The sequence below is a fragment of the Schistocerca americana genome, chromosome 5 (genome assembly GCF_021461395.2).
Source record: "Schistocerca americana isolate TAMUIC-IGC-003095 chromosome 5, iqSchAmer2.1, whole genome shotgun sequence".
In the NCBI taxonomy this organism is placed as follows: domain Eukaryota; kingdom Metazoa; phylum Arthropoda; class Insecta; order Orthoptera; family Acrididae; genus Schistocerca; species Schistocerca americana.
Genome location: NC_060123.1, coordinates 666,763,486 through 666,784,833, shown reverse-complemented (window position 1 = coordinate 666,784,833; position 21,348 = coordinate 666,763,486). Strand labels below are relative to the sequence as shown.

Genomic DNA, 21,348 nt, shown 5'->3' with positions numbered 1-21,348 from the left:
CTGTTACGGTCGCAGGTTCGAATCCTGCCTTGGGCATGGATGTGTGAGATGTCCTTAGGTTAGTTAGGTTTAAGTAGTTCTGAGTTCTAGGGGACTGATGACCACAGATGTTAAGTCCCATAGTGCTCAGAGCCATTTGAACCATTTTTTGTGGTTCAGATTCCACAGCAAATGGAGTCTGCGTATCGCCTGCTAGTAGAGCGAATACACAGTTCGGATGGAAACAAAGCAAAACGAAGTCACTTCCAATGGAACAGGACCAAATAAAACACTGTAGTTTGCGAAATAAGATTTGGTGATTGCACTGCGTACCTCGTCGCTGTTATGGCCGTAATGTTAGTTATTTAAGAATCTCTTGGGTGAATTTGTGCAAACGACTGTTCGCTAAGTTCTGGCTTTCAACTCAGTGCTATTGCACTGAGCACCTGCTTCGATAAAAACAAAACAAAAAAATGAAATCAGTTAGATGTAGACGCGATTGGCGGATGTTGGTTAAGTAGTTCCAAGAAAAATTCTTTCCTCAAGCTCGTTCCTTCCTTGAAAGATAACACTCAAAGCTTTTTTGAAAATTTGCCATCCTGTAGCAGCTAGAAGCGGAAAATGCAATTCACTTACTGGAGACAGCTGATGAAACATAACGCTATCACAGATAAAGCGGACAAACATGATACTGTTACGGTAAGCGAACGTATTGCAACAATAAATTTTTCAGAACGACTGTAGCCATGTTATAACGACAAATTAGAGCTTTGTACTCGATTGGAGTACTTTTTCTGCCAAGTACTAAGGAAAAGAACGCGACCAGAGTTCGGTTTTTCTAAGTTTGTATATTTAGTCAATGCCCTCCAGCAGCACTTACAGTAATATTTTAATAGTTTTGAATGTAAAGTCTGCTATAAAAATAACATTATACGAGGGTAATCCCAAAAGTAAGGTATCATATATTTTTTTAATAAAGTACAGAACTCTTTTGGTGTGGCAGTTGGTCACACTGTTACGAAGAGTGCTTCAAGCGCTGTGTGTAAACATATGCACGCCGCGCTGAGGCTCTGTCTTGGCTTGACAGCTGTTGAGAATGGATGTTACCGCCAAGTGCGAACTGCGCGCAGTTATTGGGTTTTTGAACGCAAAAGGGCACTGCGCCGATTGAAATCCATCGCCAATTGACGGAATTGTATGGCGAGACGTGCATGGATGTCAAAAATGTTCGTAAGTTCAAATGGCTCTGAGCACTATGGGACTTAAAACCTGAGGTTATCAGTCCCCTAGAACTTAGAACTACTTATACCTAACTAACCTAAGGACATCAAACACATCCATGCCCGAGGCAGGATTCGAACCGGCGACCGTAGCAGTCGCGCGGTTCCTGACTAAAGCGCCTAGGACCGCTCGGCCACACCGGTCGGCTGTTCGTAAGTGGTGTAGAGAGTTTGCAGCTGGTCGGACCGAAATTCACGACGAACAAAGGAGCGGGAAACCGTCAACTTCTGAGGAGACAGTGTTGAAGGTTGAGCAAAGCATGCGTGAAGATCGGCGGATCAGCCTGGATGATCTCTGCACGTTGGTTCCTGAGGTTTCCCGGAGCACCGCTCACAGAATTTTAACGGAAACACTGAACTACCGGAAAGTGTGCGCAAGATGGGTGCCACGCCTCAGGTGTTAAGTCCCATAGTGCTCAGAGCCTGACTGAGGACCACATGGGGCAACGAGTTGATGCTTCCGCGCATTTCTTCACCGCCCTGCAGCCGAACAGGACAACTTTCTGGACTCAATTGTCACGGGTGACGAAACCTGAGCATACTACTTTACACCGGAGACCAAGCAACAATCACGCCAGTGGCGACATCCTTCGCCAAAGCCGCGGAAATTCAAACAAACACAGTCTGCCGGTAAAGTAATGACAACCGTTTCTTGGGATCGGAAAGGGGTATTGTTGGTCGACTTTATGCCCACTGCGACCACAATTAACGCTGACAGGTAGTGTGAGACTCTGAAATACTCAAACGGGCATTTCAGAACCGGAGAAGAGGAATGTCGAGCAAGGACGTACGCATTCTCCATGACAACGCTCGCCCACACATCGCTCGGCAAACCGTTGCTCCCTACAACAGTTTCAGTGGACATAATCACCCACCCACCCTATAGTCCTGATTTGACGCCCAATGAGTATCGCTTGTTCCCCAACTTAAAAGAACATTCGACCGGAAAGCGATTTAGCTCAGACGACGAGGTGAAAGAAGACGTTCATAACTTTATGAAAAGCATGGCGGCGAACTGGTATGACATGGGTATACAAAAACTGCCACAGCGTCTACAAAACTGCGTAGACAGGAATGGCGATTATGTCGAAAAAAAGCTAAATGTCCAAGCTGTAAACTGGTGTAAACCATTTTAGAAATAAACAGGTGTATGTACTTATAAAAAAAGTAGGAGACCTTACTTTTGGGATTGCCCTCGTATTACGATTTCCTAGGATGTTTTGAGATGGACATACTATCTGAATTTAAGTCGTCGTTCGGGGTGAGATTGTCAACGTAACAGCTATTTTTGGAGTGCCCGAAGAGAGAGTTATATGGCCAGTATTGTTCAAGATATGTATATAAACGATCTGGTGGACATCATCTCACGCTTCCTCAGGCCGTTGACCGGTGTACGTAGGAAGGCTAAAACGTCAGAAAACTGTAGGGAAACTCCGGAAGACCTGCAGAGGATCGACGTTTTGTGCAAAGACTAGCAGTTGCCCTGTAGGATTGAAGGTCCGGTCACACACGCCCGGGCCGTGTCAGGACCGAGCGTCGGAAAAGTACACCAGGGCTCTGGCCCGTTGCTCTGAAACGTAACCGACGCTCGTCCACATTTCTGTTGTTCCTTGTAGTGACTCGGCAGGTGGTAGTCTGTGCTTGTGTTTGTGAATGTTGAAAATATGTTAGCTAATGTTCGCGATGGTGTATTAGGACTTATAGCACTTGCTTTAGAGGAAGAAGAAAAACAAGAAAAGGGAGAAATAGTGGATCCATAGTGAATGGGAAACAAGACGAATACAGTGAGAGTTTCGAACATTAGTTCCTGATCTCATGGCTGATGAGACAAAGTTTTATGAATATTTTAAGGTGAGGCAGTACATCTTCTGTCAACTTTTAAACAAACTAGAACCAATACTGAGAAAAACGACATTTTCTGAAGACAATCAATTTCACTCGAAGAACGCCTGGTTCTTTTTTTAAGGTGGGTTCAAAAACGAATGAACTGACGGTAAACAAAAGATTCCGAAAGACCATCAGATCTTCGAAACCTACTTCGACTTTTTGGGAGATCAGCAGACGGTCCATTTGCTGTGCAAGACCAATGAGAAACGTCACCCTGGCGATATAGTGATGTCAAAAAGCAAAAACTTCTACCTATTTGCAAAATGAAAAGTAAATAAATGTCTTTCTGGTATTTAAATTTGCATAATTTCTGTCTTACCTCTGGTTTGCAAATCAGTAGTAGTCTTCATCCAGACTCTGTACTCGGCATTCCGGTATTTTTCATGAGTGTGGCAGAAAAGTACAGGAAACTTGCGAACTTCTTCTATTAGTCTCTCCACGTCCATTTTTTGGACACTAAACAGTCCTGCACAGTCGCACAGCCTACAAAACAATTCTACCGTCGCGACGTCCGTCCATCCGTCCTTAACGTCTGTCATGTGAAAAATTTTGCAGTGCAAATTCCAACCGACACGCTCTCGGCTCACTGACGTTCCTCGAGCAGGGATCGGTCATCATGTCTGGACCGCTACATTTATTTTAATGGTGTATTTCATCCTCCGGGTCCTAGCGAGATGGCGCAGTGGTTAGCACAATTGACTCGCATTCGGGTGGACGACTGTTCAAACACGCGTCCGGCCATCCATTTTTAGATTTCCCGTGATTTGAAATGGTTCAAATGGCTCTGAGCACTGAGAGACATAACATCTGACGTCATCAGTCCCCTAGAACTTAGAACTACTTAAACGTAACTAACCTAAGGACATCACACACATCCATGCCCGGGGCAGGATTCCAACCTGCGACCGCAGTGGTCGCGCGGTTCCAGAATGAAGCGCCTAGAACCGCTCGGCCACAAGGCCGGCTTTCCGTGACTTCCCTAAATGGCTTTAGACAAATGCCGGAATGGTTCCTTGGCAAGGGCACGGCCGATTTCCTTCCCCAACCTTGACACAAACCGAGCTTCTGCTCTGAGTCTATGACCTCGATGTCGACAGGACATTAAACCCAATCTTCCCTCCTTCCTTCCTTCCTTCCTTCCTTCCTTCCTTCCCTCTCCGGGTTACCGCTAATAGTCGGACGTGTCTCTGCACTGACACGACCCGTATATGTGTGACCGGACCCTGACAGAGAGGACAGGGGGTATCCAAAGAAGAGCGGCACATTTCGTCACAGGTTCGATTAGTAAGAGTGAGAGCGTTACGGAAATCGTCACCAAAAACTCCGTGACAGACACTCAGAGCAGTACTCAGAGTTGTAATTTTCACTACGAAAAGATAAAGTTACGTAATTAATTTGTTTGTTCCCTGGTACATGTTTCAGTTCTAGTACACATTGCAACCCCCGCGGCACAATTCCACAGTACGCCAATAAAGAAGCCAAAACAAGATAATTAAAATCACTGATAAACTGGAGATCGTTTGCATCATCTTGTTTTGGCTTCTCTATTTACGTACTGCGGAACTGTGCCGCGGGGGTTTCTGTTTCTACTAGGGCTGCAATATGTAAAAAAAAAAATAATAATAATAATAATTACGTAACTTTAGTTTTGCACGTAAAAATTAAAACTTTATAACTATAGTCGTACAAGAAAGGCGTCATCCATCACAGAGAAATTTACTATCAAAATTCTTAGAGCGCTCGTTCCGAGACTAGTTATGGAACATCTTGCTTCCTCTAACACACGCCTAGCCGACGGGAAATCAGAGAAATTAGATCTCATACGTCAACTTATCTACTGTTCTTCCCACGCACTATCCCCGAATATAAGAGGAAATGGTAGAACCACCCTCATCTTTCTGGGTGAGGAACCACGTGTAGATGTTGTGTGAGGAAGAAATTTGTAATTCTTCCAATTACAATTGCAAGCGTCTGAATTACCAAATGCAAGTCTTTGAATTAGAGCCCACTTCGTCGACTTGCGTGATCCTAACTTATTCCAGTGTAATGACATATTAACGTTATTCTATTATCCGGCAACAGAAAAATTATTTTTTTCCCTAAAAACAAATGTAATGAACTGATTCTGAATTGTGCCACTGGTGACGAGGAGAAGAGTCTTTAAGTCGCGTTTACGATATCTTTTTAAAGTAATCTCTATCTTTAGTCTGACAGTTTTGTTTTGTTACTTCTTTCGTTACCTTTTCCTCCTGCTGGCCTTGATCTGATAAGATATATGTATTGATATAGGTTCCTATACATCAGAACAATTGCTTATTTTCGTCCAAACATTGGCTCATGTTCTGTTATTTGAAACCACTAATCCCATTACTACGTGATGGACAGGTTTCCAACGGGAACTATGGGCGAGTCTTGTTGTATGAATGGAGATAAGCCGCTTGGGTAGTATCTGTTGAGCCGTCACTGAGGCCATATCATCGAGGTGACTATGAAATGCAGTGATTACTTAAAGCCTGCTTGTCATTAAATTCTCGAAGTCTGATTGCTCAGTGCGAATAAAGTAGTTGCACTTAAGGTCGCGAAAATACGAAGCCAAGCCGATACTTATTCCGAGAGAGCAATACTTTGTGATTTGTAAAATTTCAGTCCGTAGATTTTTCAGTTTAACTCACCCGCTGCAAGGAGGCAGAGTAAAACCAGCTATCCAACTGGGGAAAGGGGTCTTAACCGTTTAACGTGAAATCCGAATCACATGACCTGCCTGGCGACTTCACAAGTCGTTGAGGGGTGAAGGTTAAATTAAAAGGCAGGCTGAAAATTTCCGGAGTCCGACCTAAGTTCAATCGCAAGAGCTTCCTGTTTCCAGCCAGGCTCTTTACCACTGCACCACCTGGTCCGACATTCCAGACAGCTACGAAGTAGGATATTTGTGGTCAACGTCACTTAAATTATTATGATGCATCCTTTGCAAATATTTACATTCAGAGGTTAAACACAACGTGTAAAATATTTCAGTTAATTTAAATGAAATAGGCACTGCAAATCATGTACTATAAGAGCTATATAATCGAATAAACTTAATGTATGAAGGTTATTTCAGAAGTAAACCATAATAATACATGTATCTTCTCCCTGTTTTGTATTGACTGAGCTAAAACGTCTGGAAAGATTTAGTTGCAGCACTCCTAACAAGGAAAGTATTTGGGTTCGAACGAAAACATTTACACCACAATCGCGTGAGAGATCATTTAACGGTCCCTTATTGCACCGGTGATATTCGTTTATCTGGAAAACCTCTGCAATCGTCCATCAGAGGCCACTGGGTATGCCATGCGGAATTCGACCTTTGCCTGCCGCTATACCAGTCGAGAGCAGTAGAGACGGTGCAGAGTGATGTGAAGCTACATTTTGTGGAATTAATTGTGTAGTGAAGCGTCAGACGGCTCGGCGATTGTTAATCAACCCTGCTAATGTACTGCGATTGGTTCAGATTACCACAAGCAACACATTTGGCAGCGCTGTGACAGGAAATTCGAGTGGACATTGAGACAGGTAGCAGCGCATTAGGATGGGAATGTACGGTCGGACCGTGATGACTTCATAGCCAGCTTTAATCTTTCAGCCGGCCAAAGTGGCCGAGCGGTTCTAGGCGCTACAGTCTGGAACCGCGTGACTGCTACGCTCGCAGGTTCGAATTCTGCCTCGGGCTTGGATGTGTGTGATGTCCTTAGGTTAGTTAGGTTTAAGTAGTTCTAAGTTCTAGGGGCCTGATGACCTCAGAAGTTAAGTCCCATAGTGCTCAGAGCCATTTGAACCATTTATTAAATCTTTGATTCAGGCACTACTCTATCAAACGTGAGAGAGACAATGTGGGTAGGCACTAAGATTGGATCAACCTTTTCCATTTTCCGATGGACTGCAGTATTTCTCCCTCGGACGGACCATCGACCAGTCTAGTGTAAATAACACCACGCGAAGAATTCAGCGTTCGATGGGCCCCAACACGAACAGGATAGCCGTAAAGTAGCGACGCTGCAAGCACAATTCGCCTCCAAAAGCAAAGTGACTTTACATAAACGAGTACAGGATTTCACACAGCCGGCAACAGCATAAACATATTTCTGAATTATAAGCGGATTAACCGCAGCAAAGGACTGATCTTCTTAAGTAAATTATACCACGAGGAACCGCTGTGTTGCCGGCCGCGGTGGTCTCGCGGTTAAGGCGCTCAGTCCGGAACCGCGCGACTGCTACGGTCGCAGGTTCGAATCCTGCCTCGGGCATGGATGTGTGTGATGTGCTTAGGTTAGTTAGGTTTAAGTAGTTCTAACTTAAAGGGGACTGATTACCACAGATGTTAAGTCCCATAGTGCTCAGAGCCATTTGAATCATTTTTGAACCGCTATGTAGCTGGGAGAATCTTGGAATCTTTAGCCTCATTCCGTTTACGTTTAGTAGACGTAGACTGAGACGATGATTGGCTAATTTCGAAAAAATCCCCCATGACTGCCAGCGTCTCCGATGGCGCGCTCCTTCCAGCTGTGGCCCCTCTCAGAACGGGGCTCACACACCTTCCGTGGTTGTACACACAACTCCCGAACACCTGACAGAGGGACCAATTGGCTATTTGTGAAGATAACAGCTCAGGCAGTCACTCCTACCTGGGTCTGGCCTGTACCAGGGGGTACGTGTCGACTAGGAGTTGGGAATTACGCGTTTCCCAGTCACTTGTTACACGTCAGACGCGTGGGCCAGCCTTCAGGAGCGCACAGCGAAAGAGAAGAGACAAAGAGGTACCTTAACTCCGAAGCGGAGGAAGGGTAGGAGATGGAGAACGAAGAAAGAAGGAAAGAAAGAAAGAGAAAACAGTGGAGGGACTGTTCTGATGTCAGGCTACTGAAAATTCAGAATACATTCCCAAAAATATCCCAGACATCTTCCGCAAGGGAAGGGACAAAAATAGAAAGAGGACAGACAGGCAGCAAGGAAGATAAAAGGTACTGGAAAGGCTGGGACCCCGGGACATCCAAACACGAACCCGCCAAAGAGTGGCGAGCTCTCTGGGGGAACATGGTGTTCGGCACCGATATTGCAGAATGTGCAGTTACGACGTGTAATCAACTTGCTTTTCTCCACTGTCCGTTTTGTAGTCATTCGTACTGCTTTGAGAATTTTGTTGAAAATCCTCATTTGCATTGGCACTTAAGATATCTGCACTCTGGCTGGCTTCTACAAAGACATCTTCAGTGATATCTAGAGCACATTTGCAGATTAATGCAAAAAAAACGACATAACCAGTACATTTAGAGGTACGTAATGGTCCTGCAACCAAAATTTCGTACAGGTATTTTCATTATAAGACGCCATCTTAAAAAAAAAGTTATCTTCTGATGGACACCTGTGCGGAATGTAGATTGCATCAGGAAAACTTCCAGCGTGTATTCGTGCAACTTTTAGGCTGCGACATTTCTAATGTGTGGGCGGGGGTTGTCTTTGAAAACAAATGCTCCAGTCTGTAATAAATGATATCGAGCTTTGTGCGTTTTCATGCGTTACTTCTTCAAAAATCGCGACAATACATGTCTGTGTCGCTTATTCCACATGGAACTGTTACATGATCACTGATAAGTGAACACCATCAGTGTTTGATCTTAGACTGTGCACTTCAAGATCAATAGCATGTACTCAAATTAGATCTTTAGCATGTTGAGCTATCACATCACAGAAATGAAGATTTCATTAATTAAATCATTGGTGCTGAATGAAAAATACTTCGCCAAATCACAGAAGTCAAAACACTTAGTTACACGTGCACAATTCTCTCGCCCAGATCTGCATTTGTACGCTGTTGATACATACTGTACACTGTTGATATTAGTACAGTAAAAGAAAAGCTTTTAGAATCTCATGTTGCTGCAAGCTCTGCACCGCGCCTCACTTCTGGAGACAAGGGGCACACGTCATTATACGAGGCGTGTTTTTTAAGTAAGTACCGTTTTGAAATTTTAAAAAAAAAAGACATGCTAAGATATCTCCATAATTTTATTTTTACATGAAAGCCTGTACCTTAATCTGCTTTTCCACAGAATTTCCGTCAATATTGAGGCACTTCTCATAACGTTGTACCAGTTCTTGACTACCCTCCTCATAGAAGTCTGCCGCCTGACTTGTTAACCACTGAATCACCACTGTTTTGACTTCGTCATGAAGACGCTGACCGCCCAGGTGTTCCTTCGAGTACAGGAACATATGGTAGTCACTGGGCGCAAGATAGGGGCTGTATGGAGGATGATCTAAGTTTCCCATCGAAAAGATGTGATGAGATCTTTGGTCTGATTCGCCACATGCGGACGGGCATTGTCTTGCAGCAAAACGATGCCCTTGCTCAACTTGCCACGTCTTTTGTTCTGAACTGAACGGCGCAGATTGTGCAATGTCCTACAGTAAGCTGCTGCATTGATTGTCTCATCACGAGGCAGAAATTCCACAAGCAGTATTCCTTTTCTGTCCGAAAAAACTGTACACATGATTTTCCGGGCAGAAATTGTTTGCTTAAACTTCACTTTTCTGGGTGAATCTGAATGCCGCCATTCCATGGACTGTTGCTTTGATTCTGGTGTGACGTAGACCACCCATGCTTAATCTTGAAGAAACAGCTGGGCGGTCAGCGTCTTCAGGATGATGACGAAGTTAAAACAGTGGTATTGCAGTGGTTAACAAGTTAGGCGGGAGACTTCTATGAGGAGGCTATACAAAAACTGGTACAACGTTAAGACAAGTGCCTCAGTATTGACGGAAATTATGTAGAAAAGCAGATTAAGTACAGGCCGTCATGTAAAAATAAAATTATTGAGATATCTTAGCACATCTTTTTTAATTTCAAACCGGTACTTACTTAAAAAACCACGCCTCGTACAACGGTATATGTGCTGAAATTGTAGCAAATATATGTTGTAAGTAAAAAATAATATTTGAAATCTGTCAGAACTATTTTTCTCGGTTGACATTGATAATTATCTGAAACTCTGAGACGGTGCGCAGAATGTGTGTGTTTACAAGGAGACCTGGAAAAGTAAGTTACACATGTCGTCGTCTCATGCTAACAAGAAACCCCCTGAGTGCGAGGTCGCAAATGGCCAATGACGTTCACGGTTTTCAGCGCCCCACATATTGCTTACGATGCAACCACAATGTTCACAACGTTGGCCGCTAATGGCAACAGGGAACGGGGTTGGAGTTATCCAGTACTGAGCACAGTATGAGGCTACGGAGCGTAGTTGAACTGCATAGTCAACGAGTACCTCAACAGTGCTACAATGCTAGTGGTGCTGATAAAAAGCAGAGCAGTGGGAACGATAAACAAAGCAAACATTGAATTATGTCTAAAACGGCTGTTTTAGCTGACATTTCGTCAGTAAGAGACCCAAGGAATTTCGCAGAGTGAGTAGCAAGGAGTAGATGACGTATCAGCGTTACTGCACGTTTGGTCAGTGCAATGTGTGGTGTCGTATACAGTCGAGTGTGCTAAAAGTGTATTTGTACATGAGGAGTGCAATGTTGACGATACGTGTTTAACAAGTGAAAGTGGTATTGTCGAGCCATTTAGTTCATCATCTTTGTCATCTGTCGGACAGGGAGTCGCAAATCCCGTCCCCAGTGAAACGTAATAAAGGGAAATCGTTGTCCAAGGAGTGGGTACCAAACATTATTACGTACATGGAAGATCATCCGCAGTACAGTAAAAAAAATTTATTAACAGATTTCAAATAATTTCGCACCAATATGGCCTCGTAAAGCAGAAGAAAAACCACGGATATTCAAGGGAGGACAAGGCGCAGTTGTTACAAAAACTAGTGTTGTCGCGTTTCAAGGATGCTTCGTAGAATTTACAGAACATGCGTGATAGTGACCTACTAAGTTATGAACAGCAAACTATGCGCGACAGATTGCAGTGATTTCAAAGGAAGTAGTGTATGGTTGCAAATCTTCAAACAGTGCTACAAAACTGGAAGACGTAAGGCAACGAAATTTCAAACGAAGTTCCAACAGCAAACTGCGGAATCGGCCCTGAAAACTACAGATAAGATAAGCAAACTTATGCCATCCTTCAGTAAAGAATTTTTTTTCAACTCTGACCAAACAGGATTTGAAGTTGGAATGCGTACAAAAGGAATGCAGGAAATTAGAGGTACCAAGAGAGTTGTATCAAGATCAACTAACATCAATGCCTTAATACATTCGCATGCAATTATGCCGGCTGTTAATATGGGTGGTAGAGTGGCTGAAAAGATATTTATTGTGCTGCGAGAAGTTGGAGGTCCCCTGCCCCCTATGATTTTTTGTCGTGTGCGTGATCTTCCAAGAGCAGTGGGGAATATTTTCGTCACAGTAAAGTGCCAGGCACTTTATTGTGAATAGCAGAGTAATCACGTAGATGTAGATGTAGACGAGTGGGAAAATGGGCTTTTGGCCAATATCTTGTCAAAATAATTTACTTCTGCTTGATTCCTGGTCTGCGTATAAAAATCATTCTCCTTTAGAGCAAACTGCCCCTCCCGAAAACTGTGTGAAATTGTTAGTCATGCCACTTGGAACCTCTGGACAAATTCGGCCTCTGAATTTTTTTTCCGTGCCTATAAAACATATTATCGGAGTATATGCAGCTATGCCAGTTTCATGGTAAACTCAACGCCAGATTATTTCGCATTCCGTTGCATGCCATCACATTCAATCAGTTTTCATCACCCCGTTACACCACCCATGAGTCTGTAGGCATTCTTTAAGAGTGGATACCTAGCTGAACGTCATTCAGTGTTATAACTCCCAAGGAGTTCGCCTTCGATCTTGATGGTGCGAACCTTTGTCATCGCTGTGACGCACCATTTTCCTTTCGGTGTTCATAGTGCAAGTTAATTGTTTGTTTTGAACATTTCTTGACTGTGACGATGTCCGTTTTGTGAAGTGTAATACACATACGTTCCATAGAAGGTTGATCTCTACACCTGCGAGACATTCGTTTTCTGTCGCCCTCCTGATGCACATAGTGAGTCATTAGCAGTTAGCCGGCCGTTGGTGGCCGAGCGGTTCTGGCGCCACAGTCTGGAACCGCGCGACCGCTACGGTCGCAGGTTCGAATCCTGCCTCGGGCATGGATGTGTGTGTTGTCCTTAGGTTAGTTAGGTTTAAGTAGTTCTAAGTTCTAGGGGACTTATGACCTCAGCAGTTGAGTCCCATAGCGCTCAGAGCCATTTGAACCATTAGCAGTTAATTTTTCCTGTCATAATGGCTAATACAACACTTTCAAATGACTCTTAATAACGATTGAACTTACGACCTCACACTCAAGTGGTTCCTTGTATAATGACGATGATGATTTTAGGCGAGGAGGCGCTCAGTATCATAGTCATCACCTCCATGACGAAAAGTCGGCATGCCCGTCACATTTATCGGGACGATGGCTGTCCCAAAATGCGGAGTAGTCTACACTTGATTAAAGTCTGCCTTCATTACCCACCAGTTTAGGGAAGAGGCCTGACAGATCACAAAATTTCATCACTCTTGTAACACTGGAATCAGTGTCGACGAGGATGGGGGCAGATTCTCCATCGAGACTGAGGGCTGCTCTAACATCATTAGATAAGACACATGCTGCCAAAATATGCTGAACTGAAAGTAGCATACCACAAACCTAACAGAGTGGTTGGTCCTCCCGCCATAGGAGGAAGCCATCCGCTGCCTGGTAAGCAGAACGTTCTTCCAGCGGTGCGGCTGACATGAAGTCCGCCATGCCTGTGTTGTCGATTTGAGCGACCGCAGTTTGTTTTCTGTCACCTTCAACCATTCAGTCTCCCATTGACACATATTGTGTGTGTCAGAAAATGCGATGACCGTGCGCAACGGGATGGGACATTGACGGACAAAACCGCCCCAACGTCTTTCCTTGGTCGTTTTGTCAGCCATATTGTTTCTCTGTATTCCGATGTGGCCAGGTACTCAGCAAAAGGTCACCTCCTTAGCACAGTGTTGGAGCCGCTGTGGGGAGTAATGGATGAGCTGAATCAGCTGGTCCGCTAGATACATTTGGTGAAGTGCTTGCAGTGCACTAAACTAGTCCGAACAGACAAGGATCCTTGTACGGTGATGTCTGTGAATGCTCTCCAGTGCCACATAATACCGTACAACTCCGCATCATAATTTGTAAATTGTTCCGGAAGATGCACTTTGAAAATCCTTTCAGGAGAAACAGCATACAACTGAGGACATACTCTTGCTTTGTTTCATCTGTATAAACAACGATAAAACTGTGGTACGTACTTATAATGGAAGAAAACAAAGTCCTAAAAATATAATCTGGAGTACAAGTTTTCTTGTACCGCGTCAAGCTTAAAATCCGACGCGTTCCATCCTTGGCTGTTTATTCGAAGGTTTGATAAATACAGATCCTTGATACAGTCAGTAGCACATTCCAGAATAGCTTGGTCGCATGGGGGCGATTCTTAAACAGCCACTCAAAGTTAGGTTGGACCACTGCACTAAGGGCTTCTTGTAAGACCATCGCTTAACAACAGTGGCACATTGACAAAAGAGAGTATCTTTTTCTGGGTTTACTGGAGACACTTCTACTGCGGTACAGGCAACAGATGCATCGCAGCGAGGGAACGAAATGCGGCAGCAACTGGAACCGCACTCCAAAGTACGCAGGACTGTATGATGCTTGTGGACAAAAGTTCTAAATTCTGGCGGTATAGGGACCAATTGCAATGTAGCGACCAACCTTAGTGAAACGGTGTCAACAATTTGACCAAGACCGTGTAGACGTGACTGATGCTGATCGGGAAGGATAGCCATCGGCATCGATCACAGACGACACAGTGCCCAGGCAGTTTTATATTTTCCGACGATGAGTCCGTACAAGGCAGTTCTCGAATGACGTTCAGACTGTTTGTTGTTTATACAATGATTTGATGACTATGTTAAAATGGTGTCGTTTATCCGAGTCACTTTGAAGTGTTGTGCAGCATTCAGTAAAAGTTAGTTGGCATGCCATGATAATCTGTGACTTACCTTCGGAAGTCCCTTCGTACGCTTGCCTCATTTCGTATTTCTTTTTATTCCCTTGTGTCGCTGTAATGCGTTGTCGGGGAAAAAAATGATGACTCTTCTTATAGCTTCAGTTTCATAGTTCCCCTACGATAGTTTCAAAGTAGTCAAGAAAAATGTTCTTCTGTTTTGGTCTTGCACCAATGAAGTGTAACTCACCATATAATACATCATCAGGCACTGTAACCTTTTTTTTCTGAAAGTCAGTGGGAATGAAATCTGGAAACTTTACACGCAGTTAGAAGTTATGAGGTAGACTCTTAACACAATTAAAAAAGAAGCTTAAAGGTATATTGAAGAAATTCGTTTCGACAGCCCTTTCCTAGTTCCAGTATTTACCTGTATTCAAGTAATACATCGATTACATGTGATTTGTTTACAAACGGGCTTCGAATGTTAATGATCTACATTATACACATACTGAGAGCAACACGGAATAATTCGTACCTGCTGGGAAATTTACATTGTTGTTAGTACCTGAGTACCTGCGACGAGATAAAACTGTGCGCGACATCAAGAGTCGAGCCCGTATAAAGACAATGCGTTACGAACTGCCATGGCCGAGCACGTGTCACGAAGCGCATCAGAAGTTTAATTTGCCACAGTCCTCCTCCCCTCTCATGGCTCAGCATGGTGTCTTAGCAAAGGAGAGTAATTCCTTACCACTTAACAGTTCTAAGGCTGCGTAGACACCAACCATTATTCTCAGTTGTCCAGATGGTTGAAGGTTCTAGTGCCACAGCAGGGTGTCAGGGCGGCTTGTCACGACGTTTTAAACACATTCAGACTGTCTCAAACAAAAGAAAACACTTGCTTCAGCACTATAAATAACATACTGTACGTTATTCGACACACTTTCGTTCGTAGGCCCCACCATCACCCCCCACAGTTTTTTTTTTTTTTTTTTTTTTTTTTGCTCGATATCATGAACTAGTTGTCATGAACTAGTTTAAAAATTACAAAGCACTTTTATCTGACCCATCTAAAGCAAATACAGGTGAAGAAGAGGTTGCGTTCTGGAGGATTCATTAGTGTATCACGAAAAAGTCACCACATGGGAGGTTGAATGTGTAAAGATTATCTGCAAAAAGCAAGCACATGTGCGTCAAAGTGATGAAAAGCTTCCACTTCTTGTTGCTTAGTAATTGGCCATAAAAGAAAAAGAACACGGGTTAAGTACTCATATTTATTTTCACAATTATAAATAAGCATTTCATAAATCGCTACTCTACACATAAGTATTTTTTCCATACTTGCATTGTTCTAAGCTACAAATTATAGATTATTCATAACGTCTGCTGAGGTAACTATAAACAATAAAACTAACATTCGTATTACAATGGTTCCGCTTAGAAATGTCTGCTGCTACATAAGTAAAGACTTCTGTAAGTCAAATATTTACACTCTTGGTATATCTGTAGACATCACTATGGCTTGAAAATAGTGAGTCTCCAAGGAACTCGAGGTGGCACTCCTTACAAAGTGTAGTCATTTACCTTTTTTCAGGCTTATGCCTTTGTAAATGCATAAGTACGAAAAAACATCTTTGAATGATTCTATAGATTTACGTACTCCCATTACTCACAGTTTTCAGAAGGTGGACAGTAATTTTGAAATGAAATGTTGATTTACGTCAGCTGCAAATCGACAACGTTCAAAAATCATCAAAAATCAGAAGCTATCATTCCATCACCTCAAAAATTTTGCTTAGTGCGTGTGATGCGACAAACGACAGTACCTTAAAACTTATTCCTCTCCGTCACTTTTTTTATGTTCACACGACGCAGCAACTTTCTCACAGTTAAAAAATATCTAAAGCAATTACCGACAAATTAATGTCTATTTTTTTACGTATTCTGTCTTACTTCTAATATCATAAAACGACTGATGCGAGAAAGTTTCACTGCGTTCTAAGGGTCGGTTTTATGCGTTGTGTACGAACTGCCACTTCTTAATTCCTACCAAAATCTTGTCCATGCTTTTTGATATTTATGTATTTTAAATATGACACCATAAATTATATGCACGTAAGACTTCGTCACTCTCTGCAAATTTTTGCCAGATACGGATGTTTTAAAGCCATATAATTGTGTATCACTACTTAATTGTAAATGTATGTTTATTCTCGACATCGAACGTACTCCATACTGTCTCGAATTGCTTTGATGATGAAAGATGTAGTAATTTGTTGAATTCTCAATTATTAAAGAAGTTTTAGTTTCACTGTTCACAACTGCAACGGGAAGATTAACCCCGCCATCCTGTAGGATATCTTCCACAGGTACAATAAACAATGGTGTAGGGGGTTAGCGCCTATTATATTGTAAATTCGTACATTTTTAAAATTCTGTTAACATTTTGAGTTTTACATGTTCGTATTTAGCTTTTAGTTTCGTGCTTACGCTATTACTACCAGAAACTGTAGAACATTATGTGAAATTTGCACGATGTAGAAAGTCGTACATACTATTTCCAAGCTACAAGACTTACTTCATATGCAGTTACTGTCATGACTTATTTTTACTGTTGAATTCGTTTCAACAGGACACTTGTGTACATTTCTATCGCACCTTCTGCAGTTTTGTACCCAACTATGGATAATTCAAAACGTTGGACGAATGTAAATGTGCAGATAAAGTTTCGAATGAAACGTCCTGACGGATTAAAATTGTGTCCCGTACTGATTCTCGAATCTGGAACCGCTTACCGACTGAGCCATACAGGTACAACTTACAAGTTGCCCTCACAGCTTTAACTTCCATTCTCCCAATACCACGACGAAGCCGTGAGAACGAGTCGTAAGCCGTACCCGGATAGCTCAGTCGGTAACAGCAACGCCCGCAGTGTACAAGGTTCCTTGTTGGGTACTTGGTCCGGCACACAGTTTTAATAATCCATAATGTTTCTGAATACCGCACATTCTTCTGCAGAGTGAAATATTCATACTGGAAAGCACTGAATGTCTGAAAAAGCTCACTTGTTATTGAAATAAGTACATTAAAGAAGCATTTCCCAGTAGATAAAACAAGTAAATTTACAAGCAATACGCAGAGTTAAATAAAAGGATACCGACAAACTTTCAAAGGTTGTAGAAACTCTCTTTAGGACCAAAAGTGAGTTTCGGAAGAACAGACATCTTATTTGATCCAGTGGCCACACAATAGATTGCGCTAATGGTTTAACGACATTAGCCGCATTGAAATGAATCATTGATAATAGGTGAAGATTTGTTTCGGACCGGGACTCGGACCCGTACCTCCCGCTCAACGCGAGCGGGCGCCTCAACCGCATCGGCCATCCGATCACACTTCCCATCCAGCCCAAGTTCCAAGCCTGTTACACGCCTACCCAAGAACCCGTTACTCACAGTTCCAGATTCCCGTAAGAGATCGGGTGTCGACGACCAGTGATCCTGTCTTCGGTGCGAATGCACGCCATGCCCAAGCTCTTCCGCGACACAGGGACTGCGAGTAAGTGGTTCATGGGTATGCGACGCTAAGTCAACAGTTTATAACAGGCTGGGAATTTGGGTTGCATGAGGAACATGCTCAGATGGCGGTGGCGGGAGATCCAGAGTAGAGTGCCGGGCCGACACGAACTTTTAAGTGTTACCATTCACTCATTTCAATGCCCAAATGCGGATAAACTAATTAGAAATTTGGAAAAATGAGTTTAGGAAGGTATGTCCGGAAAAATCATCCAGTGATCTACAGAGCGTCGAAACTACAGGGGACAAACCCTGCCGATAGTCCCTTCGACGGCAAACATCTGAAAGCACTGAGGACCTTAGATGGCGCCGAAGGTGTCCACGCCTATCACAACTGTGCTTGGAATTTGGTACCGAAAAATCTCATCTCATTTGTCGGAGAGTTAATCTCTGCAGACGCTCTGTACCTCTGTTGGATGAGTTTTCCAGACTTGGCTTTCTCTGCTCAAGATGCCCCCTATGATCCCTCTAACTCAGTATCGCATTTTTATTACTAGTGTGTATTTAAGAAGAGATCGACACTCTTTTGGACAGACGAATTTCACACCTGGAAAATATGGCCGTGACAACTTCACAGATGGTAACAAGTCCCATGGGGGTGTTTTACATAGTGTGGGCAGAAGTGAAATGGCTTGGAAAATATTTGATGCCCCTTAAGATAGGCAACCCAGCTTACTCGATTAGTACCTGGAGCACATGATGGAGGTTGGGTTGCCTACCTTAAGGCGTACGAAATATTTTCTGGGGCAGTTCAATTCTGACACCTGAGTGTATGCTCGCAAATTATCAATGATTTTTCATGGAGTGCCAGACACTGAACCACCGAGCAGGTGTCTCGTTAAGCAGAAGAAGTGAAGCGGGTGAGTGAGGCTGTTAGGTCCTGCGGGTTCCCTGAGACAGACGCTGTGGAGTGGCTCCACGGCAGAGCACGGTGGAGAGCCTACTCGTCGTAGTCGTCGTAGTCGGGGTCCCGGCAGGCCGGGATGGGCGGGCAGTCGGCGGTGGCGCACTGCACCTGGTGCAGGTAGCACTCGCGGCCCGGCGGGCACTCGTGCACCGAGCACGCGTTCGCCGCCGGCGAGCACCGGTCCGCGTCTGCAACAACAACAAAACAACCACTGTACAGTCTCTCCTCCCTAAGCAGTACACAAATGTTCCACAGGAACTACCTGCCTTCCGCATGGAACACGCCTATCTCACCAGTGACTACTAGTGTTAGACACATACGGTTACTGTCAACAAGTATGGGCCTGAAGATGACGATGTAACAACATCGAAACTAGTTGCCAATAAAACCAACACCTTAATGCAGCTGGAGGAATTACGTCATTTTTTAACATATATTATACCAGCTGACGTCCCAAGTCGTCTGGTTTAATTATGGATATACGAAAATGAATTGAGCGTGTAATTCGTAACTATTAAGAGGTTTGCGTCAAGCAGACGTCTAAAATAAGATGACCATAGAAAATATTAGTTACCCTAAGCCATACCCAAGTTTGATAGGGTGACTATGATAAGTAGGAAGAGAATGATGTCAAACTTGAACATCACGTTTTGACACAGGGGAAAACGTCGTGGAAGAAAAAAAATTAACGAAAATTTGACAAATAGATGGCGCTGTAAGCGTCATAATACGCATGCCTACAGACTAATGGCACACTGCTGTTCCTCAGTTTGCTACCGAGACGCCTCACATAACTGTCTCCGAGAAGGATCGCGTGCTGCTGATACATCTCCTTTACAAGAACCGTGACTATGCCCCAGTATCCCTGCTGAAGTTCTGGATACTGAAGGGTACGAAAAAAGGCTTGAGCCCGTGACCGCTAAGACTCTGGAATAAGTGATTACAAAATACGAAAAGAGGTCCTGATGTACAGTATAAGAAAGGGAGGAAGCAGTTCTGGCGTTTGTAGAAGACGTGGCCACTCAACTGCAGGACATGTCGACCAGTAGCGTGCAAGCATGCAGTGCACAGGGAATTGCTCGGACATGCCTGCGAGCACAGTGCACAAAATCCTACAAAACATCCAAAATTGCTATTCATACAAAATCATCCATGTTCAGGAGTTGTTTCCTACTGACCTGCTGGAAAGACAAACTTTCGCTCGGGAAGTGGACAGTGAATGGCCATGGAACATTCTGTAGACAGACGAAGCCCATTTCCATCCCCAAAGACACGTCAAGAAGCAGAACTGCAGATTATGGGCAACAGAAAAACAGTACGCACATCAACCGGTATCACTTCATTCTGCAAAGAAGACTATCCGGCGTGGGTTGACGGCATCGTTTACCGTACGGACGTATTTTTTCGAGGAGAGGCGTTCTGCGGGTCCTGTTACATCTACCATCGTTGGTAAACGACATGAGAGTCTTCTGTGCACCAACACCTTTCTAAACCTTCAACAGCGTGGATGTGTGACTAGGATCATTTTTGTGCAAGATCACGGTCCTCCTCACATTGCACAGCCAGTGAAACGACTACTGCACGGGCATTTCAGAAATGCTAGACTTACCAGCCCCCAGCTGTCATTTCTCTGCAGTGTGACCGTCCGGATCGCTTGATCTTACTCTGTATGAGTTGTGACTGTGAGGTTATCTGAAAGATGTTATGTTCAGTGCTCAAATTATGAACGTAGCTGAATTGAAGGCACGCATTGTGCAACGCACTCTGAACGTGACCCCTGAAGCTACCTGATCTGTTGTGGAATATGTGGTGTCACCGCCAGACACCACACTTGCTAGGTGGTAGCCTTTAAATCGGCCGCGGTCCATTAGTATACGTCGGACCCGCGTGTCGCCACTGTCAGTGATTGCAGACCGAGCGCCGCCACACGGCAGGTCTAGAGAGACTTCTTAGCACTCGCCCCAGTTGTACAGCCGACTTAGCCAGAGATGGATCACTGACAACTACGCTCTCATTTGCCGAGACGATAGTTAGCATAGCCTTCAGCTACGTCATTTGCTACGACCTAGCAAGGCGCCATAGCATTTGATATTATTTTATATTGTGGTTATAACATGTACCGTCAAGAGAGATGTTCTACAATTACATCAACTACGTACTTTATTTGCTACTATTAATTCCTTTAACTGTTCCAGACCTCACGCCAATCTGCGTGAGCTTAACGCGTGCCTTTCGGCTTCCTCTCATTGTGCCTTGGCTGTCTTGCCAAGTCACAACACAATATGCTGTTTCTCGATTTCAACTTTTAGCCGAAAAAGGTGGACAGCTATCGAACGTGTCTTGCGCCAGTCTCACGACAATTAAAAGCCAGTGTAATTTTGCTTTTTATGCGGTTTTTGCCGCAGCACAACTAAAAACCGATTTTTCCCGTCCAATGTGGCACAACCCTGTCGCGGGATGGTTAACAGTGCCATAACTGTTCACTGCAGAATCTGTGCAGTCATGCACATTCTGCAGTACGGGTGGTGTAATGTGCAGCTCAGATCACAGCGGTCGGATTGCCATTCATCTGTCATTTGTAACCGACCCCATTTACGTTAAGACGATTACAGTGCCTCCTATTGGTAAAATATTCGTTAATTTGTTGTTTTGTTCCATGATGTTTCCCCCATGCTTCAATAATATGCTGTTGAAATTTGATGTCATTC

General features: G+C 43.8%; 1 protein-coding gene across 1 annotated transcript in view; it reads right to left on the bottom strand.

Moving 5' to 3' along the window:
• Positions 1–15,418: 15,418 nt before the first annotated feature.
• The window catches only part of LOC124615328 (dickkopf-related protein 3-like), a 170,205-nt gene continuing 164,275 nt past the window's right edge, over positions 15,419–21,348 (bottom strand). Inside the window, exon 4 of the mRNA XM_047143127.1 lies at positions 15,419–18,828. Within this exon, the coding sequence (XP_046999083.1) occupies positions 18,674–18,828 (155 nt within the window). The 3' untranslated portion in view covers positions 15,419–18,673. The remainder of the gene's footprint in view (positions 18,829–21,348) is intronic.